This window comes from Dermochelys coriacea, chromosome 2, assembly GCF_009764565.3.
Source record: "Dermochelys coriacea isolate rDerCor1 chromosome 2, rDerCor1.pri.v4, whole genome shotgun sequence".
NCBI classification, from domain to species: Eukaryota; Metazoa; Chordata; order Testudines; family Dermochelyidae; genus Dermochelys; species Dermochelys coriacea.
Window position 1 is genome coordinate 2,501,542 of NC_050069.1, and position 24,550 is coordinate 2,526,091.

The following is a 24,550-nucleotide window of genomic DNA, read 5'->3' on the forward strand; positions in this document are numbered from 1 at the left end:
GGTTAGTGTGGCAGAGGGAGCATGCCTTTATGCCGTGTGCAAGGCTGTAGGCCTAGAACCCGGACCTCTGCCCCCACTGTGAGGCAGCTACGTGTCCCCAGTCGCCACGGACTGCTCTGAAGAGACTACTTGACTTGGACAAATGACAGGGCTCAGATTAGCGTAGCTGCTGATGGGTTCAGGCAGGGCCTGGTAGGGGAAGTACCCAAGCCGTCTCATCTCTAGGCTTACTGGCAGGCCAGAGGGCACGAATCCCAGAACAGTGTGTGCACAGGGGATTTGTTAAAGTTTAAAATAAGGCCTGGAGCAATCAAGGAACTAGTGCAGGGGTTCCTCCTGCTCTGGGAAGAGGCAGCACACTGTTCTCCTCAGTCAGATTCCTTCCAAGGCAGCACCAGTGTTCGTGCTGAGAGCCGGAAGGAAATAGCTGAGAGGAAGAGTAGAGTTAGCGGGGCCAGCCTCGGATAATGACAGTCACTAACCTCTGGGGCCCTGCTTCCATCCAGCAGAGTGGAGCCTGTATGCACCCCAGTGCTCTGAACATCTGTCTTAGCGGTGCCTCTCGGGAGTCTCCATCTCCGGGTGTGTGTTGAATTCAGACACTCAAGGTGCTGAGCTTTAAATAGAGGCTTAAACGCACCAGCACTTAGGCAGAGACTCTCTCTTCTCGCACACCAGGAGGCTCTGAATAGAAATCCATTCTCTCCATTTCTCTCCCCTGCAGTTTCTCTGGGAGACACTGAAGGCGATTTCTGACAACGCCTGGATTTGTCAGTTCAGCATGGAAATGTGCAAGCAGCTGAGCAGCTACAACGACTTTCCCTCCGAGAAGGTCTGTCGTGGTCCTCCTGGGCTTGTATCCCTGGGGAGGCGGCTGTGGGGGTAAAGGGGTTGGGTACTCTGGCATTCAGAGGGAAGCATCTGCTCACAGCCAGGCCCAGCTGGAGGGGATGGGGAAACCTGGGGCTGATCCTGGTCAGCTGACGCATACAGCGGATGACTTGGATTCTAGGTGCTGTTTTGAAGAAGTGGCGGTAGCGGTGTCACTATGGCAGTGCTTTGCTGTGTGCTGCCTCTGAAGGGCATTTGGGCCACTGAGTTAAAGAATCACCCAATGTTTCAGTTACTCTAGTTGTGGTGAATTGGCCCATGTTTGCGCGAGCTAGCCAGGGTCTCATGGGTGCAGCCAGGGAGGAGTGGGTGGCTTTGGCGATATTTTGGAGAAGAACAGAGCAGGATTTAGGGTCTGCCTCAGTGAGGTGTTGAGGGTCACCAAGGTTTTGGCCCTCCTGGGCAGCGAAGAGCACGAAGGGTGAGGGCTTGGGAAAGAAATGATGTTAGACCCAGCTGTCATGGGAGGAGAGACATGAGGTGAGGCTGTGGAAGTGAGGGGTGCAGAGGCTGACTTGTCTCCTGCATACATGTGGTAGCTGAAGCCCAGAGCTGCCAAGGGGTATTAATGAATTGCAACAGTTGTCTCTCTGCTGTGGTACTCGTGTGCTGAAGCAGAGCTGGCTGAGTTTGGTGTTTTTGAGAGCTGTGTGTGCGTGGGCCCATCTCTTCTCCCCCCCCCCCCCCCCCCCCCCCAAGAGCAGCAGCTGAATGGCAGGCACGGGTTAGAGTGTGCACTGAGTGGCTAGACATGCCATGGGCTAGCTGCGGTGGTAGCAGCTGGTTCTAGCGTCTGGACTGTTGAGTTAAAAACTTAATTTGCAGCTTCCCTGCTGTAGCCTAAGCTTGCTGCTTCTTATTGCCTGACGCCTACCCTACAATGCCTTCCCTTCCTGCGCCAGTGAATCCTGGGTTATTGTGTCCTGTCATATTCTGTCCCTGTGCAGGGCCACATCCCCTTGTGCCTGTGAATGCTATTGCAAGAGTAAAACTTTGGCCAGTTGGAGTCTCAGGTGCTGAGATGGGTCAGAGCAATGTGTGCGCTTGGGCCGTACGGTCAATACATGATCTCCTGAGCCGTGGCTTGCATTGCAGGGTAGCTGAAGGCTGAGTGGAAGGCCGTGGGTGATGTCTGCTCTCCCAAGGGCTCTGCTGGTCTATGGTTCCTAGAACACAATGCTCTTCTTCTTGTCTTCCAGAACTTCCTGTATAAGTGCATTGGAACAGCTCTTAGGGTCTGTTCGAACAAGGATGTGGTGCAAAAGCAGCTTCAAGAGCTGCTTGAAACAGCCAGGTACCAGGAGGAAGCAGAAAGGGAGGTGAGGAGACAGTATGTGGGCCAGCACCACCATGCTCTCTAGTGAGAAGGGGGCTTCCCCACCACATGCCCTGCCTCCTTCTGTGTGTCGCACACCCACTGAATGACAAACTAGTGCAGGCTCCAGCCCTCTGCCCTCCTAGGCACTTTTATAACCAGCTTATTCCACCACTTCATGTCTCTGGGTTTGGCCCAAGCCTCAATGGCCAGGCAGATGTGCCTGGAGATAAAGCTGCTTCCTACCCTTTCCCCAGTGCCACACTAACGATCCCTTCTTAGCTCTTGGCCTCGTTTGAGACCTAAATCTGTCTCCCTACCCACTCCAGCTAGTGTCTGGGCGGAGTGGTGCTTGCCAGACTACATAAAGAAGCAAAGTTTGGAACAGGCTGGCTCAGTACAGGGGGATCCAAGGAATATGGGGTACCGCGGGAAGAGGTTGAACTCCCAAGAGGTACACTCTATGGGTCAGTCACAGAGTAACACCTTAAACCATGTTAGCGCCTGACTGCTAGTGCTGCAGTGTTCTGGGTGAGAGAGGAAACCAGCCCTGGGGTGCCTGCCTCTGGTGGCCTCTTTCCCTGGTGATTACGTGGGCTCCCTGAAGTTCCTCTGAGCTGTCACCTGGGTACAGGATTCTCCGTCGCTATCGTAAGCTGCCAATAACGTTACTTTGCACTGTTCAGATGTATCGGGGTGAATGTTATCCCGCATCTAGTCATGTTTAAAGGCAGCACAGACATAAGTTAATGGTGACTGGCTCTGATCCAGTAAGGGCCAGTTTTTAATAAACTGTTTATGGAGCTTCAGCCCAACTTGCTGGACTACCTGGTGTGGGGAGTTATAATGTGGAAGGCAACCTGCTAAAGTTGCTTTTGATTCCCAGTAGATTTGGACTCCCTTGAATTTGCTCCTGTCTGTCTGCTGGGGAAGTTAAACTCATGTGTGACTTCTGGAGAACATAGTATAGCTGGCTTGCTTATACTGACAGCTGTGGCTAGCCTGGGTGGCCAAGTGTGCCATGACCCACTGGGGTCTGCTAGGCAGGCCAAAGCTTCACTCCTCTAGTAGTTTAGACTACATGAGAGACTCCACTTTGGTCTGAGTGGCTTGGCTGCATGCGGAGACTGGAGCCTTTCACAGGCTGCGCCCCCATATGAAGATATCTGAGCCGCTGCTCTGTGGAGAGCGTAAACTGCCGAGCTGCCAGGCCCATTGTCTGCTGAGCACACTTTGAAAGCCTGGTGTTAAACCATCAAGAATTGTGTTTTGAACAGGCCAGTCAGGGCTGGTGAATTAATAGCTCTCTCCCCGTCCTCCAGGGACTTGCCTCCAGCTTTGGGATCTGTGCAATAAATCACCTGGACGAAACCCTGGCCAAACTAGAAGACTTTGTCAAATCCGATGTCTTCAAAAAATCGGTGGGACTGTTCAGTATCTTCAAGGTAAAAGGGCCAAGTAACCTGGAGTGGGGTGATGGGGGGGTAGGTGCTTCCAGAGCCCCATCAGTCCGATCTCCACGCCTGAGCAGCTCTTCACTAAACAGGCCTAGTCCCCTGTGTCTCAAGGGGATGTTACGGGGGCTGCCCAGTCCCCTTGGCTCTCACAGGAGTGTCATTGGCTTCAGGGAGGAGTGGAATGAGCAGAAGGTTGGGAACTGGGACCGCCTATGAACTCCAGGCCCAGCTCTGCCTCGTCCTTGCTGGGAGGCCTTGGAGAAGCCACAGCTTCAGTGTCTACATATACCAAATAGGGAGTCTCCCTGAGAGGTTGAGGCTGGATGGTGAATAACACCAGTGTGTTACCTGTTCAGAGCAGTGTGTGGGCCCTAGCCTTGCACGTCCCCAGAGGGGAACTACTTGACTAGGTAGTGCACAAGAACTGGCAGCCAGAGCCTGCCCTCAAATGTATTTGCACTGTCCCCGTCTCGGGGCGGGGCAGGGGGGGGATCTGCTGCACAGGGATGTGCAGAGTGGACTTGGTCTGGGCTTGCCCCCCTTGACAAGGCCCGGTTAATGTCTGTTAAGTCCTGAGCGGTGTGGCGGCTACCGAGGGAGCGCTGCAGAATAATCTCCTGCCCTCACCCTCACTGTGCTTTGTGCTCCTTGGGCCCAAATTATGGGCCCTTCGCATGCAACAGACTGACCCAGGCTAGGGGTCAATAGTCTTATTCTGGCCAAAGGTGCACACAGTATAATGGGCGTGAGGTTTGGGGGAGGAAACCCATCTAGAGGCAGGAGGGCCATGTCCTGGCGGGGGCCAAGCCGCTCTGCAGAGATGCAGAAGCTCTTCCCACTCGTAAAGAGCAGCCTGTGAAAGGTCACTGCTCTTCCACGCTGGGAGGGGGGAACTTGCAATGCTTTCACTCCAGAGGCCCAGCTGTGCTGGGGAGTCGGCCCTCCAAGGTTACTCTGAGCTGCCCGCTTTCTAGAACAATGGCTCTCTGGACCACCTTGTGTAAGGCCCATCACCCCAGCCCCCACATCCTACCATGAAACCTCTTGAGAAAGGAGCCCCCTAGGAAACAAACCAGTCTGAGAACTGTTGCTTCAGACCATTGACTCGGCCCACTATGGCAAACCAAGAATTTGCACTTATTGGGAGGGAAGTAGATTGCTCTCCATGGAGTGACCGACATACCCACCTGTGGCAGGCTATCGGTGTTCACCACCTAATGGCAATCACCAGAAACTACAGTTGTCAAATATTTATCTTGCGTGCAAGTAACAGCGGAGCAAAGTGAGGGCAGTACATGGCGGAGGTGTTTGCAAAGGAAGCAAGAGAATAGCTTTCTACTTTGGTATCGGGCATGCGAAGTGTCAGCAGCTGGAAAGAATTCTCTGGCTAACCCACCCTGCTGACTGTAATTCTAGTGCACAGAACCCAAACTCTCATAGACAACCAGTCTCTCACATGGATACTCTTAAGTTGGATTCATGTGCTCTGCAAACTGGTGGCTATTCAGCATCACTCCATTTATGGTCCTGCACAGGTTGGCCCTGGAGGCAGTCTAGGGACTGCCACAGACCTCTCTTGGCCCGTGTCCTAGTAACCACGTTACTCCGGCAGAGGCATGTAAACAGCATGGTAATGAAATCTGCAGGGGAGCTGCAAACAGCAGCATGGACAGGAAGATTAATACAAAGGGAACCAGAAGTATCTGAGCCCCACCCCCTGTCGGGAGGTCCCATCCCAGGACCACAGACAGACTGGCCAAGGGGACCAGTCCTGTAGGGACCAGTCCTGCCTTGTCATGGAGAGGGACTGGGTGGCCCAACAGGTCACTTCCTTCTCTAGTTTCTTTCCTATCTCTCTCTTGTCTCAGGACCGCAGCGATAATGAAGTGGAGAAGATAAAGAGCACCCTGATCTTATGCTATGGCTACGTAGCTAGGTATGCCCCCAAAGAACTCGTGCTGTCCAGAATCGAAGCAGACATTCTCAGGAACATCTTCCATTACTTTGACACCAAGGTAGGTGACCTGCCCGTGTGCATGTGAACGAGTGAGAGCAGCCTAGCTGGGTGTACAAATGCTGCATCTGAAAGGGCCCATGCTAATCCCTGGAGGGGCTCATGCCGTGTCTTGGGAGGAGGCAGCTCACTTCAGTGTTTGCTAACATGTTTTTTCTTTTACTTGTTCAGGTTCTGGGAATAAAGGTAGAAACCAAGGTACAGTGTGAGGCATTAAATCTGACCTACTCTCTGCTCTGCCTGCCTCTCTGTCTCTCTGTTTGATCTCTCTAGAGAGGAGACTATTAGCTTACTAAATACCAGTGCTCGTGATTGGGGTCTCTGTGCAGTGCTCTCAGCAGGGAAGTCTGGCATTGGGGAGGAATGAGACCATTACTGGGTGAACAGCAGAGTCGCCCTGTGGCTAAGTGCTTGTTATCGGAGGGGCCGAGAGCCGAAAGCATGATTCTGGTCTGGAAGAGACTAAAATGGCACTCTGCTCTCCAGGTCGGCTGGCTGTAGTCACTAAAGCCCCACAGGGTCAGCAGGAGGGAGCTGGAGTCTCTTCCTTCCTTTGTGTGCCTTCAGCAGGGTTCCCCTTGCACTCAGTTTTTGTGCAAACTCACTGAAAGCTACCGGGCTGCACAGGTGTCCTGGACAGCCTCCTTTGCCTTGCAGAACCTCTCACTGGTGACTGCACGAAAAGGAGACAGACCCCAGGCGGTGTTGACGGGTCTGTCAGTCTCGTGTGTTCAAACTGTGCATGTACTGCAGAAACTAGAGAATAACCCCGAGCCCACGTGCCCCTCCGGTGCTCTGCTTTCCAGAGCACAGGTGCCCCTTAGACCTTGGTGTGCCCTTTCTCACCCGTCCCAGCTTATTTGAGCAGCACTGATGTAACTAGGTGGGGAAGCTTAATGACTCCCGAGGTCTAGCCACAGTTCACAGCTCAGCTAAAAGTCCCTAACCACCCAGAGCAGGTGTTCAGTGGCCAGATACCCAAGTCACTGTCTGGGGAGGGGAAGGCAGCTGCATTCTGCTACTATAAAAGACTGAGGAACAAAAGGTGGCATTTGTGAAGCTCAAGTTAAAATCTCAGGCCAGAACACCACCTTCTCCAGACTCACTAATGTCTTTTCCTTCTGGTTTCTTGTTGGCACTAACCACTTCTGTACCATGGCTTTCTGGGCACACTGAGCGGTCGGGACGCTCACTGGCAAACACGCTGCTGGCTCCACAGCCATCTCCATAGGGTCCCCGGGGAGGGGGGTGGTGAAGGGGGGGGCACTAGGATTATGCCTTCATTTGGGGAGCTGTGGCTGGAGCAGAGCAGTGTCTCAACTTGCACGTACCCAGGAGGAGAACCAGGCTTTAGTCCTTTTTATCGCATACCCTGGATCTAAAGGGATCAGGGCCCTCTACATTAATCCCTGCGGCAGTCCCTTTTTTGGTGCTGTAAGGGATTGTCTGCTGTCTTGTGGGGTGACTGGCAAAGCCATGGGCAGTGCAAGGAATGTTCCCACCTGTTGTGGGCCGGGGGGTTAGCCTGGCTCTTTACAGCAGAGTAAGTAGTAATGGACAGGGACACATTTGTCTGCTGGTGAGGCGTGTGTCTCGGCCCTGCTGCTGGATGGCTCCATGGTATTTCCTCGGGAGGCTCGGAGGCCTTGTCCGAAATGCAGATTCCCGAGCTTTTAGTTTAAAAACACTGGGCTTGGAGCAAGTCTCACTTTAAGGTGGCAGCTTCTGTGCTTTGAATCTCCAGCACGTGCACCTTGTCCTTGGGTGCCATTTCATCAGGTGGGAGGTGCAAGGCGTCTCTTCGGGCACACTGCTGGCTGGGTGGAGGCTGCATTCGGATCAGGAGCTCGCTGGCTGGCTGGCAAGCCCTCGGGAGCTGGGATGCGTGCTAGTGGAGGAGATGTCCGTGCTATAGGGACACCATTGTTGCTGTGCCACTCTAGCGTCATGGTGTCGACGCTTCCCATGCTGACAGGAAAGCCCCTTCGGTCAATGCAGGTAATCTGCCTCCGGCAGGCAGAAGCCAGGCTGACGAAGAATCCTTTTGTCAACCTTGTCACATCTACACCTAAAACTAAGGTCAGGTCTGCACTACAGAGGGATCGACGCTCTGAGATCAATCCACCCGCAGTCGATTTTGTGGGTCTAGTAAAGACCTGCCATAGTGACTGCTGATCGCTCTCCGGTTGACCCCGTACTCTAACCCCCCACCCCCCGAGGGGAAAAGTAAGGTAAGTCGCCGGGAGACTTTCTCCCGTAGACCCCGCGGTAACTCGACCTAAGGCATGTCGACACCAGCTATGTTGTTCACATAGCTGGAGTTGCGGCACCTAGATCGACTTCCCGCAGCAGTGTGGACACAGCCCGAGTTGACCTAGGTACTGTTCTGAGGGCACTAAAGCTTTCCCGGTGCCGAGTGACATTGTAGCTCGACCTGTATTTTAGGTGTAGACCAGCCTCAGCGGCTGTAACCTGGATGAGAGGCAGAGCTGGCTGAGCCCACAGCAGAACAACCAGAATAGAGGCAGGCGAGGAAAGAGCTGCTGTGCTCAACTTTTGACAGGTGGCTGAGCCTGCCAGCCCAGTACACCCCCGTCCGTGTGTGGGTAGATACATCTGGGTTTAGCACCTCACTGCTTGTCCTGCACTCTCTGCACTCAGGATTTGACGTTGAAGCTGTGCCTCATTCGGAGCATTTGCATGATCAGCCAGGCCATTTATAACAGCGCGCAGTCTGATGCCTTCATCTTCTCCCGCAAAGCAGAGCTCTTAGCTCAGATGATGGTAAGAGGAAATTCTGGGCTGCTTCTCTTGAGACCTAGGTCAGGACTGGGGGGCTGGGTTAGATGGACACAACTCTGCATTAGCCCGGGATTCTGGGGGAGGTTCTTGAGTGTCTGTCCCCTTTCTTGGGGGAAGGGAGGGAGTTAGTGCAGGCGGGGAACGAGGCATGCAGAGACTGAAAACGGAGGATGGTCGCATGGTTTGACTCTCAAATGAGCAGACTGGAGGTGGGAAGGAGGTGTGGTGACTGTCCAGGGTCAGTGGTGGTCTGCGTGGGAGGCTGTGTGGGGAGATTGGCTGGAAGGCAGGGTTCATGGCTTTGCATGGCTGTTCTGTGGAGGTGGAGTTATTCCTGGACCTTGTGTGGCCTATGTTTTGGGTCCAAACATTTGTGGTTTGCTCAGGGCGAGCTGCCTTTGAGATGGTGCTGGATTTCTGCTAAACTCTCTCCCTTTGCATGCTAGGAGTTTATCAAAACAGAACCACTGGACTTGCTGAGAACTCCTATTCGCCAGAGAGCCATGATCTCCTGCACATACCTGGTGTATCCTTTCCCTGTACTCCCACTTCTGTGGAAATAATGAGAAACCACCTGCCGAGGCAGCTTGAGCTGCCGTCTCATGTGAGTGGTATGAAAACCAAGTACAAATCTGAAGTGCCTGGCCAGCGTGTGCCCCAGTCCATATGTACACCCCAGGAATTTGGATCAAGACAATCCTTGCAGAAAACTTCTAGCTAGTAACCATACCCACCCCCGCTCCCCACCTGTGTTATGCACTTGCTAATAACAGTCAATCTTGGTTGTCTTGCTCAGGCTCTGCACTAAAATCTCATCATGCAAAATAGAAAGCTAAGGGCCTCACTCTTCATTTTAAATTCTGAGAGAGAGAGAGAGAGTGTTTTGTTTCTGAGCTAGAGTTAAAAATCCTGCAGCATGTGTCTGCTCCTGACACAAATGTGGAGAACAGCTCTGCCACTGGCTATGTGGCAAGGTCAGCAAGAATGCAAATTAAAATGCTGACTGGTATGGAAGTAGCTCCCTTTAGAGAACTGCATGTAGCTGCTCACTTGCTCCCTTAACTCATCAATCAGCATACTGGAGCCTCCGCTTAGCAAGCCTGATCACGTGGAACTGATTGAAACCTGCCTGAGCAGCGTGCTGGCCCTTCCTCCGCTGGATGTCCTGAAGGAAAGAGATGGGCACGTGCCAGACGCCTTGCACAAGGAGGTAGAGAATTGAACTGCCAGCGGGCTGAGGTGGGAAGGGAGCTGTCTGAGCTAGACGTCTGTGTGGTGTTTGGTGCCCTCTCTGCTCCTAGCTAGTTCTGTCAGTGCACCAGTGGGATTCAGAGTTGGTGTCCGGCGGTCATGTCTGTTCTGAAGAACAGCATTGAGATGGTGCCAGTCACTGATCTCAGCTGGACTGGAACTGATGCCTTATGGTGGAAAGTTGTGTGTGCCAGACCAGACCCATGAGCCACTTAGATCTTTGTCAGTGGTGCCTTTCCGTTGTGTAATACGTGTGTCAATTCTCCTTCACTTGACCAGTGCAGCACCTCTTGGGGAAATCTGGCCCGTAAACTTCTGCACACAAAACATGAGTAAGAAAACACTGATTTACTGATAAGCCTCCAAAAACTCCAGGTGTATTAATACCACGTTTCCAGAGCCAAATCAGAACAACCCAGGCACCCAGCAAACTGTCAGTTTGGTGGAAAAGGCATCTTTCTCTGTGCGGCCTTTGAAAGCCCATAGGGCGAAATGATGGGTTTTGTTCGAAGATCTACATACGGCTGAGCTGTAACGAATAACAGCCTGGTTATTTGCCACCCAGCCATTGCAACATGCCGCTAAAGAGTAGCCCCTAAAGTTCTGTACTGCACTTAGAGGGCAGCTTTCACATAAACTGCAAAGCAGGAGTTGAAGCCGTGTCTCTGGGCTTGTCCCATTAACCAGAGTTCAGGGGCAGGCAGCTCAAACCAGCTTTTAATAAAGCTCCTACAAACTTTCCCTCCAGAGTCTGGAACCCTCTTTGTTTTCTGGGATCAATTCTGTGAACCAGAGTGCATCGTGTGGGGCCTGAAGGCCCTCCTGGGACTTGTCACACTTGGGAGAAATGCTAGTGAGTCAGGAAGTACTGGATTTTGGAATGGGGAGGTTTTTAAAGCCTAGCAAACTTCTGTGCTTCCTTTTCCAGCCCCCAGCTAGCAGGTGCCATGCAGCCTAAGCTGGCGCCATTCCCTTCTAAGAGTTCCATCCCATGGGGTCACTAGACTGTGTGGCTGAGCAGTTCCAGTTACAGGCAGGCCTCACTTGCTGGGCCTTGTGTCTCTGAGAGCTGCACCTTTGTACCCAAGAGGAAGGCAGCTGCTGCTGCTCCATGTTATGCCAGTTATTGCAGCAAGCTGCTAGCACAGGCCTCACGCGAAGCTCGGTGCCCTTCTGTGGCCAGACCGACTCCACTGGGATAGATCTGAGCGGTCACCTGGTGGTAATGTCGTGCCTTTTCCTCCTCATAGACTCTCTACTATGACACCATCAGTGCCCTTAAGGAACTGCTGAAGAGCATGCTGCAGAAGGACCTGACTCCCCATGGACTACAGAGCATGTTCGAGGTGGGTGGCCCCAGAGTCTGGAGGGGAAGAGTAGGAAGGCTCCTGGCTACCACCTAGCCGGCTGCTCACCACCCTAATGCTGAGCAAAGGGAGGAAGATGATATGGGTTTCTGGTCACTCTCTCAACATTAGTCTCTGGTATTGGGGCCTAAAGCGAGGTGCCCATATCTCAGCCACCTCTGGTACTCACTAGCCACACGATGGCTAGCTGGGCTGCCCGTGCCTGCTCAGCCCTACACAGCAGCACCCCTAGTCTCAGGGCCCAGTACTCTCCTCGTTCAACAGAACAGACTGGGAGTTCGTTGGGCAGTCTGTGGACCAAAGGACACGTGTGCCATAGAGAGATGGAAGGTGGCAGCATCTGCCCTTAGGCAGATTTGGTCCTGGGAGTTGCTTGAACCCAGAGTTGTGAGAATTGGCCCATCCCTCAGACTGCAGTTATCTTCCTGAGCATAACTGTGTGTCCTGTGTAGGCTGTCACTCTAACCCCGATAGGCCCCAGCATGCAATGCTCTGTAGATGCCATAGGCCCTGGGCTGTGTCGTAGAGCTCCATGGTCTGAGGTCTAGGGACAATCCTTCAGCCACCTCTCTGAGTTCTTGTTTTCGGGTCTGCCTCTGCAGCATCTAGGCCCATGGATCAGGTCGAGCAAAGAGCACGAGCGTGAGCGAGCAGTGGAGGTCAGTGCCACGCTGCTGGAGTTCTACCGGGACAAACTGAATGTCAGTGTAAGTAAATGCAGTGTAAGGACATGCCCATCCCACCCAGTAATGGGGATCCTGCACCACCTCGCTCACAATAGGGGGTGCGGAGAGCAGGAAACTCAATCCCCTGTTGCACTGGTCTATAGAACCATAGGACTGGCAGGGACCTCGAGAGGTCATCTAGTCTAGTCCCCTGCACTCACTGCAGGACTAAGTATTATCTAGCCCATCCCTGACAGGTGTTTGTCCAGCCTGCTCTTAAACCTCTCCAATGACTGAGATTCCACAACCTCCCTGGGCAATTTATTCCAGTGATTAGGAAAAACTTCCTGTCAAGGAGTTAATGTCCAACCTAAACTGCCCTTGCTGCAATTTAAGCCCATTGCTGCTTGTCCTAGCCTCCGAGGTTCAGGAGAATAATTTTTCTCCTCCTGTTATGTACTTCAAAACTGTTATGTCCCCCCTTAGTCTTCTCATCTCCAGACTAAACAAACCCCGTGTTTTCAATTGTCCCTAAGCCATATTTTCTAGTCCTTTTTATCTTTAAACTCTTCTCTGGACTCTCTCTCTCCAATTTGTCCACATCTTTTCTAAAATGTGGTGCCCAGACCTGGACACAATCCTCCAGTTGAGGCCTAATCAGCACAGAGGAGAGTGGAAGAATTACTACTTGTGTCTTGCTTACAACACTCCAGCTAATACATCCCAAGATGACGTTCATTTTTGTTTTTGTTTTTTATTTTTTTTATTTCCAGCAGCGTTATGCTGTTGACTCGTATTTAGCTTGTGATCCACTATGACACCAGATCCCATTCCACAGTACTCCTTCCTAGGCAGTCATTTCCCATTTTGTATGTATGCAACTGATTGTTCCTAAGTGGAGCACTTTGCATTTGTCCTTATTGCATTTCATTCTATTTACGTCAGTCCATTTCTCCAGACTGTCCAGATCATTTTGAATTATAATCCTGTCTTCCAAAGCGCACTCAACCCCTCCCAGCTTGGTATTGCCTGCAGACTTTTTAATAAGTGTACTCTCTGTGCCATGATCAATATCTTCATCAATGATTTTGGACACAACTGGGCCCCGAGGTGATCCCTGAGGGACCCCACTTGTATGCCCTCCCTTGGTAACTCCTGACCTGTTCCACTTGCCCTGCTGATACTGCATACCAAGGACACACCATTCATTAACACCCATGTGTTTGTTTCCTCTCTACTGCTCAGACTGTGGTGCCCTTTTATAACCTCGGGGTGCTGGTTGCACTCTTCTCCCCCCGGTGTTCAGACTCCCTTGCCAGCATTCGCCTGCATGCTGTGGACTGCGCCTACTATCTGCTCTACATACAGCTGTGTTATGAAGGTAAATGAATCGGATGGGGAGGGAGAGCGGTGTCGCTGCCTAGGACTGTCAGCACCAGCTAGTGCCGAGGGAGCCCTCTTGTCTGGCAGACAGTGGGGAGGGAAATCCCCCTTTTGCGTCACTGCCTGGTACCAGGGAGTGCCTGGAAACTAGATGCTGACACTTTCTTCTGAGTGGGATGTGGGACGTGCTCGGAAAGGAATAGCCCTCTTCCCTCTTGAAGACATTGAATATCTGACCCGTAAGCTTCAGGTTTCAAATGTCCTAATAATCACTTCAATATCCTCTGTGCTGTGGTGAGCGGGGTTAGGCTCAGAGCTCGCAGGGGAGGGTGTGGATCCCTTTCCACACACAGTTGTCCCAAATCAGGATGAAACACCAAAAATATGAAATGTTTCCTCTGAGATTTAAAGAGCTTCAGTTCTGGGAGAACCACAGTGGAATTTTTCAGTTTCCAGCGGGGAGGGGCGCAGGGAAGGTGGGAAGTGAAATTGACAATAGCCTCCCAGGCTGGTGCTCAGCCTGACCCCACACTCCAGGTAGCAGCGAGGCAGACAGTCCTCGCTTCCTGCCTCTCCACCTCCTGGAGCTAGCCCACAGGTCAGAAGTGAAATTGACAGGAGCCTTCCAGATGGGGAGCCAGGAAGTAGTCATTTTGATCTCTTCCCCCCCCCCCCCCCCCCCCCGCAATGGAAAATTGATTTACTTTTTGCAAAACTGAAATTTTCTTGCAGAAAATCTTTTTGTGGAAAAATGCATTTTTTTTATTTTATTTTATTTTTTTTTTGGTCAGCTCCATGAAAGTTTTTGTCTTGGTGGTGCCGTACAAACGGAACTAGTACAACTGGGTCCCGTTCTGTGACTGGAGCTGTCTGGCGCTATGCAGCACAAATACTATAATAGCCGTGATCCTGGAGTTGAGGAGAAAATTCTCTGCCCAGGAGAGGGCGCTCCTCCACTGGGAAGGAGTCAGTGGAGCTGTGGGATGCTGCAGGGGAAAAGCGGGCTATATATGACATAAGAGGTTTCTGTTCCCCCTTTTTTGGTTATCAAACATGACTCGACCACAGAGTGGGGGTTCAGACTCTGGGTTTAGTTCTGGCTTGCAGGGGGCTTTTTGGAGTGAGTCGCTTCACCTTTAGAGCCCCGCTTTCAGGTGGGGAAGATAGGGTGCCAACTCCTGGGGGAGGGCAGGGGGCCAAGAGGCATAATGATCCTGTTGTGGGACCTCCAACCACTTCAGAGGTGCTGTGTTGGTGCCAAGTATAAAGCACGTGGTGAAGTCATGGCTGAGGAGCAGTTCTGCTAAGTCTGCTGTTTGTTGTCTTGCATGTAGGATTCGCCCACGATTATAGAGATGAGATGGTTGAGAGGCTGAAAGACCTGAAGAAAGGCCTGGAAGACCCTGACTTCACCATTCTCTTCAATACGTGCTACAACATTGCCATGGTAAGGCTGAGAGCCCTGCACCTGCCACTGAATCCTGGTCTCTTCAGGGTAAATGTCACGTTCTGGGGCTGGAGCCCACGAAGCCTCCAGTCCCTTTGTCTGTGACCTGGAGGCTACTGTGCCCTGAAATCTGCTTTTCCCAACTGTGGGGTATTGGTGGCGCATGTTGGGTTTGGATGACAGAGAGGGGGCTGCTCAGAGCCTGGAGCACTTGGTGACAGAAGTGCTCTAAACACCAGTGTCCAGAACAGCCAGATCATGGCATGTGAGGGGCTTTGCTTTTGAACCCCGTGACTGCTTTTGGGCACCTGTTTTTATAAACTGCAAATCCAGAGCTCCAAACAGGAGTGCCTGTCCGTGTGTCCTGTACACTCTCATGTCAGTGGAATGAGGGACATGGCTTCTGTCCCAAAGCGCGCTAACCAGCTTGGTCCAAGTGAATTTTTACCCTCTAAAGAGAAGGGTTCTTATCCTGGAAACGGCGCCCTACCTCTCATTGTGGGAGTTCAGAGGAGACACCCACAGAGGAGAGTGGGAACACCTGGCTTCTTTCAAGCCTGCCCCCTCGAGCTCCTTCCGCTCGTTCCAAACTCCCTAGCCTTCACCTCTGTGTGGATAAGCAAAATACCTGGGCTTGGGTAAGTAACCCAACCTGCCTAAGGGGAACTGACTGCTCCTTGTGGCTGGTGGTGTGATGTGGGCCTTAGACACTGGCTGAGGGGGGTGAAGCTATTGGTGCGGAAATGTCCTGGTCTGGCAGCTGAGGGTGTAACCAGAGGCCTTTCCAGTTGCGAAGCTGTACCCTGGAGTGCCCCAGGAAGCTGTGGGAGAGCACAGTGGGCCGAGGATGGTCCATCAGCAAGCTGTGTCACTCCTGGGTTAGCCACTGAGGTGTCTAGATCTTGGGAGTCCCTCCCATCCCCTCCCTGCCCACTTCCTCATCTGTGCAGTGGTACAATGTTCTTGCCTTCCTGCATGGGGGTTGTGGGCATAAGGACTGATCCTGCCCTCTCCGCCAGTAGGATCCGATGTGCTCATAAGCCCAGCTGACCCTGGCCAGGTACGTTCGCTAGGGAGAGCAGGCCTGCTGCAAGGGTCAGTTTCTGCACTTGGAGGTTAGAACATGCACATCTGGGCCTGTGGGAGCCGCTCTCCTGGTGAGGGGGGTGGACAGCCAGAGCAGGGCCAATCGCTTGCCTGTCTCTGCCCCTCTGACTCCAGTACTAACCTGACCCTACCTCCAAAGAAACGGGTCCACACCTGAGACTAAATGTATACAATAGGCAGGGGGACAGGACCACTGGCCTGGAGCTACTAGCCCATCTTGTGTGCCCCCCAGCGAGCACATCTGTTCTCACAAAGGGTCAGCAATTTGCACTTCCTGCTGGGAAGTAGCAGGAAAATGGCAGCTGTCCTGCAGTGCCCCAGAGCTGTCTGTGCCTCAGGGATCCTGAAGAGGGTTCTGATGTGCTGTCCTTGGAGTGACCATCGACCCGTCGTTGTGGCCACACTTGATAGTGGCCATGAACATAGTAGCAGGGGAGTTGTGAGCTCTCAGGGTCCTTGTACCCGGTCTGGGAGCACAGGTGCCCATTGCAGGGTGGAGGAGCTGCCCCAGCGGGTGAGATGAACAGAACTCTCCGGCAGTGTGAGCACTGAAGTGTCTGGATTCTGCATCTTAGTCCAGCCCACGCCTTTGTCCACAGAGCACAATTGCCTTTTAAAGGCCCTTCTGCTTTGACATGCCAGTGTGGGGTAAATGTGAGGGACACAGCTGGGGCCACATCTCTCCCAGTAGCATGGCTTCCACACCCCCTCACCAGCTCCATGGCATACATCAGGTTCTTGATGCCGCATCCGAGTGCGAAGTGGACAGTTCTAAATGCCCAGTTTTGCCTCAGTTTCCCTTTGTGAAGTGACCAGTTCTAATGAAATGAAAGCTCTGGACACTGAAGTCCTTGGCTTAGTCACAGATCAGCTAACTCCAGAGTAGAAGTAGTGTCCATGCTGCCCAGTGCAGTCCCCGCTCCTTTCCAGGAGCAAGCAGCTCATGAGGGTCAGCCTGAAGCTGCTCTGAGACTGCACCTCTGGCAGTCTCTAAATTCGTCTAAGCTAGAATGTCAGCTCCTTGGCTAAGGAGCTCCTCCTTTTCTCAATCACACCCTAGAGCTTAGAGAGGGTGGCACTCACCCCACAGGTCACGCGGTGGTTGGGCCAGACTTGATTTTTAAAGAACACGGAGATCCCCATGGCAGAGGCCTGGAGCTGTGAGCCTGTTCTCTCAGCTGGAGAGCCGTAATCTATGGCACACCCAGGTGTTCCTTTGGGGTCTTTTCCCTCAGTCAGTAGGGAACCAGGCCCACAGTGGGAGGTTGGGGCTGCTGGCTTTCAGCTGGCGGGGGGAGGGGGGTAATCAAACCAGGGTCCTGAGCTTTTCCAGTCACACTCTTTCTATTCTAAGACCCTTTCTATGGCATGTGACAGACTGTATTCTGGCCAAATTCCAACTCCTTATGTTCTGCCTCCTTGTACAGTAGCCAGGCGTAAGGTTCTTTATTCTGACTGTGAGTTGTGCAGCACTGCTGTTAGTTGCTGTGTCTCGCCCCAGATGTGTCTGCATTTTGGTGACCTTTAAGTGCATTGGTTAAAGGTGCTCTAATCCCCAGCATGTTAAATCTAACATCTCTTCCTCCCTTCTCCTTTGCTAGGTGATTGGGAAGCGCCTCCCACCTGACCAGCTGATGAGCCTTCTGCTCACGATGTTTGAAGGGCTGGCAGATCCTGATCAGAACTGCTCTCGAGCTGCTGCTGTCATGATCAACGCCCTCTTGAAGGAGCGTGGAGGGGTGTTGCTGGAAAAGGTAAAGCCCTAGGTTCTCTCCTGGCCTTTGCTTTCCCTCGGTTACTTTTTGGATTCCAGGGCAAAAGGAGACCTCCATTAGAGAGCTGGCTCTTGGATTCTGCTATGCCGTGCTCTCCCCTGCTGCTGGGTCTGAGCAGGGCATTGGTCCCTCCCAGTTCTAGCAGCCCCCACTCTGGGAAAGGGCTTGGTGTCTGGGTGCTACTGCCAGATGAAGGGTGCAGTCAGATTATGGAATATGTTCTGCAAGGCAGGAACTGGCACATTCGTGCACCAACTGGGGGGAAATGGGGCAGGTTCTGAGCTAGGTGGTCCTTCCCTGAAGAGCTCTGGCTGTAAATATTGTGGCAGCAGGACAAGGCCGCAAAGAACTTTGGGCAGAGGAATGTCTGTGCCTCTGCCCCATCAGTGCCGCTTTTTAGTCACTGGGCATCACTCAGCATCCTTGTCCTGCTCCCCAGCCTGCCCAAGCGACTCTGGAGCAGGAGCTGCAGCCCTGGAACTGGAGTCACCTGCTGGCGGGTGTAGGGAAGCTGCCACCTGCCAGGCTTGCTCCATGGGTTTATCAGCCATTCTGGCCTCCAGTGCTTTACTGGGGCTCCCTGTGAGATCCTTGGCGGCCTTGCCGGGCAGGAGGGCTGGAAGCCTGGGGGGGGGGTAAGAGGTTCTGGATGTGAGGCTTCTTTCATCTGATTCCTCTACCTTCTGGGCCAAGCTTTCCCCCCCCCCTTTTCCCTCTCTTGGAAAAAGCAGTTCTCCCTCTGCACTCCTTGGGCTGTTCTCTCCCAGTTAGCCTCTATCCTGCTTGGGGCTGCTCCAGCTTCCGTGCTTCACCTCTTGGTCAGATCTGTCCAGCCCAGCTTCTGAAATCCAAACTGGAGCTAAGCCTCTGAGTCCAGGGCCAAACCTGAGCACAGCTTGGGACAGAGCACCCTGCTGCTCTGCACTTCCTGTCTGGAGTATGCTGCCAGGCCCACTCTGTGCATGACCGCCCTGTTCGACTGCATTGTGCGGCTCGCTCCGCCGTTCGGCCTGCGGGCTCCTTTCCAGGAGCTGGGCCTTCACTGGTGAGTGTGATTAGCGTACATAGCTGGCAGGCTGTCTGTGACACTGGGCTCTAAGCAGAGGGCGTGGTACAGGGGCTGAGCTTTCATCCTGTCCCTCTGGGAGCTGCTCAGGACCTGGGGGTGCTTGGAGGGCTGGGGAGTCGTGTTCATGGGCTTCAGATGCAGCCCCCTCCATCCTTCTACCCAGAAAAGTGCTGCTGGGCGCAGCAAAGGAAAAGCAGGGCTGGGGGGCTCCTATGGAGAGGACTGCTGGCTAACGTTCGTTTCTGTTGCCTCTCCCCTTCCTCGGGACCCCAGAGGGCTAAGGGCCCTGCCCCAGATCACTGTCGGCCCCCAGCATGGCAGGATGTAAGATGTACCATAGACTATAGCTTAGCCAGCTAATGACTCCTCTTCTGGCAGCCTGCCTGGAAGGCCCCTTGCCCTGCCGCCCTGGGTCTGGGCAGCAAACCAGGCAGTGTGCTGGGAACCTGTCCCGGCTCCTCTCTACACGTCTTCTGTCTCTCGTCCTCCAGGTGCCCGTGATCATGGCTCTGATTCACAACAAGCTGCAGGAGGTGGATGAAGAGCACTTAAGGAAAGCAGCTCAGCAGACTGTTTACATCCTGGCCTCCCAGCATAAGACAGCGGTTGTGTCCAGCCTGCTGGGCAGCTCCCTGCCCTTTGACAGGTACCCGGCTCGCACCATTGCATTGGCTGGTGTGCTGCATGCTCTTGCTCTCCCTCTCGGAGGAGCTGGGCTTCGGAGAAGCTTTCATTTAAGCTGCAGCTAATCTTCTGGCTCCTGCCCCTGGTAATCAGACCCTGCTGGAATGCCCTTCCTGTGCTCAGGGATCAGCACATCCACTTGTCGGGAGAGCTGTCTTTAAAAAGGGCCTGGAATTGCTTAGTGTGGTAGCCTGCATTAGTGAGTCTGTTATGGCGTAGGCCACCTACCCAGAATCATCCAGCCCTGGCCCTGGGGTTGCCCTCGCACCTCTATTGCACGTATCCCCCTCCCCCCTCCCTGCATGTGACCCCCACTGTGACCCTGCTGGGGCAGGGGTGCTAGAGGCATAGGAATTAAGGGAATGGGGAAAGCAAAGGCCCCGCTAGCTGATCATGGCCTGAGGAAGGGGAAAACCCCATAATGCACCTTGCCAAACTTAGGGTGTCATGCAGAGGGAGTGTTTCATCCAACTGCAGCCGGGCAGCCCCCAGCCTTTCCCTTTGGAGGGGTGTGCGCAGCGGGAGCCACTGGGTTGTCCAGAGGCTTCATCTGATGTCAATCCTGAACATCCCTCTTCTCTTCTCTTCTCTTCTCTTCTCTTTTCTCATGGCTCTGTCCTACCCCCCCATGTCACAGACCAATTCCCTCCATCCATGGGGATCTTCACAGGCTCTTCTCCTGCCTCTCCTCTGGCGGGATTCTGGATGTCCTAGCTAGGCTGCGAGTACAGCTGCGGAGCCAGGCAGAAAGCCCTGGGGTGGTGGGTAGCACTTTCGCTCTATTTCTGGACTGCAGGCCAGGAGAGGAGACCCATGTCTGTCCTCAAGTGGGGAGCTGAGCAGCTTTGTGCTGGGACACTTGCAGGCTTCCTGCTGCTCAAAGCTAGGAGCCAGTAGCAAACTAACGGGGCAGCTCGGGTACAAAACTAATCCTCCTGTTTGTCAAAACCTAGTCACACCTGTGCTATGTGGAAGGCGCTGGCCACGGAGCCAACCCTCACGCCACAGATCTTGGAGCTGCTCCTGGACAAGGTGAATCGGGATGTGCCATACAAAGAGAACAAATCCTTCCTGTTGGGGAGCACCTATGAGCGCATCGCGACTCCCCTCCCTTTTGCTGTAAGTATCCTGCCGCTCCCATGCCTTGCCACCCTTCCCCCGGCACAAAGGGGCCATGCTTTGTTAGCCGGGCTCCTAGCCCCCAGGGAAGATGGCATTCCAGACCCCTCCCCCCCCCACCTGGCCTGCTTTGTTCATTTCCTCAGCTCAGGTGTTTGGGCCAGGCCTGGACTCTGGAAATAACGCATCACTGTATAATGCCTATTAGAGCTAATCCATGGGCTCATAAAAAAAAAACCTCTCAGGTGTTCATCCTCTAGGGAGATCACTTTGCGTTTTATCCCATCAAAAACCTAATCCCTGCTTGGCAGCTTTTTAAGGAGTAAAGCAGCTGTGACAATTTCCTCCTCCCCGCCTCCTCCTCCTCCTCCTCACCAAGTGCAGATGGTACAAAATCCGTCATGCTGAAAGCAAACACTCCTTCCCTTCCCTCCCCTCTTTACAGCCCTGTGTATTCTGGGCCATGTAATTACAGGTCTTTAAATCAGCCGGAGCAGGGCTCTGCAAGCTGTGTGCATGATGTGCACGCGCTTTTCCTGCCTGAAAACTCAAGCTATGAGATCTCCTGTGCTCTCCCTGCCAGGTGCCAATCTCAGACCCCATTTCCCGATTTTAGAAACATGCAAGTTTACAATCAAACTGTTTTGTTTCCAACTCTGGCTACAGCAAAGCCATGCCTGGGCTGCTGAACAATGGGCTGGTTGCTGGGGTCTTGTTAGTCTCTAAATTGGAGGAGGGGATTTGTAGCTCTCCTTGCTGTAGTCAATAACCTACCGAGTATCGTTAACAGGTCTTAGTGGGGAGTAGACGATTTCTCTCTTCCGCCCCGGCCCTTCCTAATCCTCTTTCTCTCTTCTCAGGCCACATGTGCTCTGCATGAGATCATGTCTGCTCCAGAGTCTGGGGCAGCAGTGATGGGGCTCTACCCACACTTGTTTGTGGCTCTCCTTTTGCGAGTCAGCTGCACCGTGGGTGTCCAGCTACCAAAGAACCTGCAGTCCAAGGAGAGGAAGAGTTCCAGCCGTAGCCAAGGAACCAGAAACCTGGACCCCTGCAGGTAGAGAGCAGAGGGTGCTGGGGGCTTGGAGGCAGCTGTTTTACCTGCCATGTGGAACTGATTTTTGTTCACAAACACACACACACACATGCTGCCTGCATGTAATCGGATGGCTGGCGCATCACATGAAGCCTGTAACGGGTTCTGGATGAAGGCCTGAGTCACAGGCTGTGGTTAGAGCTCGAGTTTCCACAGAACAGGATCAATCTCCAGCCACACTTGTGCTTGCGACATTGTTCACCACATGCTGAGGTGGTGTGCGCCGTGCTCTGGCCTACTGCTACTTCCAGGGCATGGTGTCCCCTGACCTAGCCCTGCAGCTCTTCCCCATGTCCTCTGTGCAGCCTCCCCCTCTGCCAAACTGCCCGTACACGCGTGCTCCTTTTGGAAATGGGGTCCGGGGGAAATTGGGATACAAACTGCTCCGTCTCCTGCAGACCCAAACGATGGCACATTTTAATCGCTGACTGACGCACTGGAACGGGGAATCACGTTCCCCATTTCCTCTCAGGGTGTGCTGCTGCAGAGGGGGCAATGCAGTCCCCATCCTGTGACTGTCCTGAGTGCTATGGCTGCCAGCCTGCAGGGAGGGGCTCAGGCTGGGAAAGTGGCCAAGTCCCTGGACTTCTGACTCTGATCTGCGTACGCTGTGGCAGAGCTCTGACCTGTCCCACCTATCGCCTCCAGCACCCAGCCGCTGGTCCTCGGCTCCCTGTGACAGTGCTGGCAGACTGCTTTCCTGACTCCCTGGGCTTAGCCTGCCGATGACCATCCCTTCCTGCGTTACCGGGAAACACCTGCTTTTGGCACTTGTCATGGCTCTGGTGCATGGAGGATATTCCAAGCTCTCTGTCTTCAGCCTTTCTAGTCTCCTCAGGTCACCAGGCTACTCTTCTGCAGTGCCTCAGGCCAAAGGGCTTCTGTGCCCTCATGAGGAAAGATGGCTTTGTGGGTGAACGCTGACCTGGCTTCTGTTCCTGTCTGATCTTGTGCTGCCCTCCTGACTTCTCTGCCTCATTCCCCACTTGTTCAGTGAGGCTAGGTATGGGAGGGTGGGGGGGCTTGGGTACGACTGGTGAGCACCATGGAAAAGCTATAAAGCCGCCACTCTCTCCGTGCGTACCCTGAACCTGTGTGGCAGTGCCTACTTGAAGAGTATTGCATTGTAATGGCCGTCTTGCAAACTCCCCTTTCTAGGCCCGGTTTCCAAAAGCTGGTTGGTCATTGGGTGACCTACCACCCCATCAGCAGTCTGAAGAGTGCCTCTTCCAGTGACAGCAGCAATGGTCAGGTACACGCAAGCGTTGCCTCTTGTCTTACAGGGCATCCCCCAAAGCTTTTTCTTCCCTTGCCCTCAAGCACGTGATCCACTTACTCTTAAAACAACTTAGCAGTTCTGTCTCTCGTCTCTAGCCAAGATTTATATCCAGTGGTAATACTTAGATCCCTGCACAATCTGTAACTCCACAGTTCCCAATTGAAAGGACTTGGTTGTATTTGCAGAATAAGTTAGATGTTAGCTGTGCAGAATAGTAACCCAGCCCCCAAGCTGTAGGTGCTGCTGGAGTACACACTTATGGCTCCAAGGACTTTTTGTCTAGAGCACAACACTAGAGGTGCTGCCCTTCAGGCACGCTCAGGTCTGATCTGTACACCCTTCTCCCACGTACAGGGCAGCTGGAGACTGAATCTTTCTTTGGGCTTATGTTGTTCATGGGCCAGAAAATTATACCACTGTTGCAAACAGAAGAGACTTCTTTAAGGCGCTTTATCCCTCACCATTTAGTAAAGGGCAAGGATCACGCATGCGGTTTGTGGGTGATTGTGTGCTTTTGCCTCACACCACTGGCTTGGGTGCTTTGACAGCAGAAGTTACAGGATATGAATTCACACACTCCAGCTGCCCAAGAGGTGAGACTGGCCTGTCCAGACCCATTCTCGCTAGTAGCATTAAGCCACCTCTTCAGGAAGTCTTGTGCCTAAATGAGTGACATGTTGAGTTGCTTCTGCTTGTGATATCTGCCTACTCTGACCTCTGTTCTTGATCATCTCTTGTGCACATACAGGACATTCATGTGCGACCGAGAGTCAGGCCCTGCATGCTCCAGTTCATTTGGATCCCTCCGTTCAGTCTGGTCATGGTTTGTGGCCCCTCTGAGTGAGTTAATTGTATGGCTAATTCCCTTCAAGCTTGACTCAGATTCCTCCTCCACCAGATCTTCCCCAGTTCTTGCTTAGGTTCCACACCTTTGTGTCTCCTTCCATGTTGCACAGTGACGCTTGCTTTTATTGTCCATAAAGCCCAAATGGGGCTACGTGCTAAGGCTTTCTGACTGGCTACCTGCAATGCTGGAGCTGCTTCCCATGTGGCTACTGATGAGTAGATTGCTCGCACGTGTCTTCTGTGCGCAGTGTTTACAAATGAAATATTCTGGCAGAGTTTGGGAAACTGGGGTAAGCCTAATGCATTCGTGATCCTCAGGGCTCATCTGCACACGACAGCTATTTTGGAATAAGGTAGGACATGAATTTAAAGCAGAATTGCTATTCCAGAGCAATTGCACATGTGGACAAGCCCTGAACTTGGATTTCAGTGGGCAGAGTTCCTCATCTAACGTGATCAGTCCTGAGTTCTTTGCCAAATGTCTTGGTCAATAACAAATGTAGATCAAAGCATTGATCCCTCCTACAGGGCACTGAGTGCTTGATGGCTGAGAGAGAACACGTTCGAGGGAGGGCACCCTCTGGTAGAGTGATCCGTCAGACAAGAGCCAGTCAGGATGCAGTGTGTGAGATGTCTCTTGCTGACCGGCAGGCAGGTTTCTGGGACTTTAGCGTCATGTGCCCTGAGGCTGCTCCTGAACGTATCAAACTTGCACCATTTTGTGGCCGGATCGTGTGGCCTGGAAAATGCTTTATGGTTCTGGTCATCAGTGCTCTACTGCCTCTGGCACCACTACAGCTTCCTTGGCACTGCCAATCCTGGCATGACGCTCTTCCTCATCCACCAGCTTCCTGGATGGATTGTAACTTCCAGCAGGAAGCCCAACATGCAGTGGGGGCTAGTCCATCTTCCCCGCCCCAGAACTGGAGGAGCAAACCACAGATTCGGTGGGATGTGGTGCTGGCCACAGTCAAACCTGCTGA

At 53.1% G+C, this 24,550-nt stretch overlaps 1 protein-coding gene across 10 annotated transcripts in view; it reads left to right on the forward strand.

Moving 5' to 3' along the window:
* The window catches only part of MROH1 (maestro heat like repeat family member 1), a 115,784-nt gene that overhangs the window by 59,901 nt on the left and 31,333 nt on the right, over positions 1-24,550 (forward strand). For 5 of the 10 annotated variants that reach the window (XM_043509859.1, XM_038388451.2, XM_043509856.1 and 2 more), the window contains 18 exons: positions 725-832; positions 2,091-2,210; positions 3,529-3,651; positions 5,532-5,678; positions 5,849-5,875; positions 8,339-8,461; positions 8,926-9,005; positions 9,554-9,689; positions 10,981-11,076; positions 11,700-11,804; positions 13,008-13,143; positions 14,480-14,592; positions 17,301-17,453; positions 19,035-19,189; positions 20,181-20,346; positions 21,207-21,403; positions 22,601-22,694; positions 23,470-23,561. In XM_043509859.1, the coding sequence (XP_043365794.1) occupies positions 725-832; positions 2,091-2,210; positions 3,529-3,651; positions 5,532-5,678; positions 5,849-5,875; positions 8,339-8,461; positions 8,926-9,005; positions 9,554-9,689; positions 10,981-11,076; positions 11,700-11,804; positions 13,008-13,143; positions 14,480-14,592; positions 17,301-17,453; positions 19,035-19,189; positions 20,181-20,346; positions 21,207-21,403; positions 22,601-22,694; positions 23,470-23,561 (2,171 nt within the window). The remainder of the gene's footprint in view (positions 1-724; positions 833-2,090; positions 2,211-3,528; positions 3,652-5,531; positions 5,679-5,848; positions 5,876-8,338; positions 8,462-8,925; positions 9,006-9,553; positions 9,690-10,980; positions 11,077-11,699; positions 11,805-13,007; positions 13,144-14,479; positions 14,593-17,300; positions 17,454-19,034; positions 19,190-20,180; positions 20,347-21,206; positions 21,404-22,600; positions 22,695-23,469; positions 23,562-24,550) is intronic. The other 5 variants (XM_038388452.2, XM_038388455.2, XM_043509861.1 and 2 more) reach the window with 3 other exon arrangements.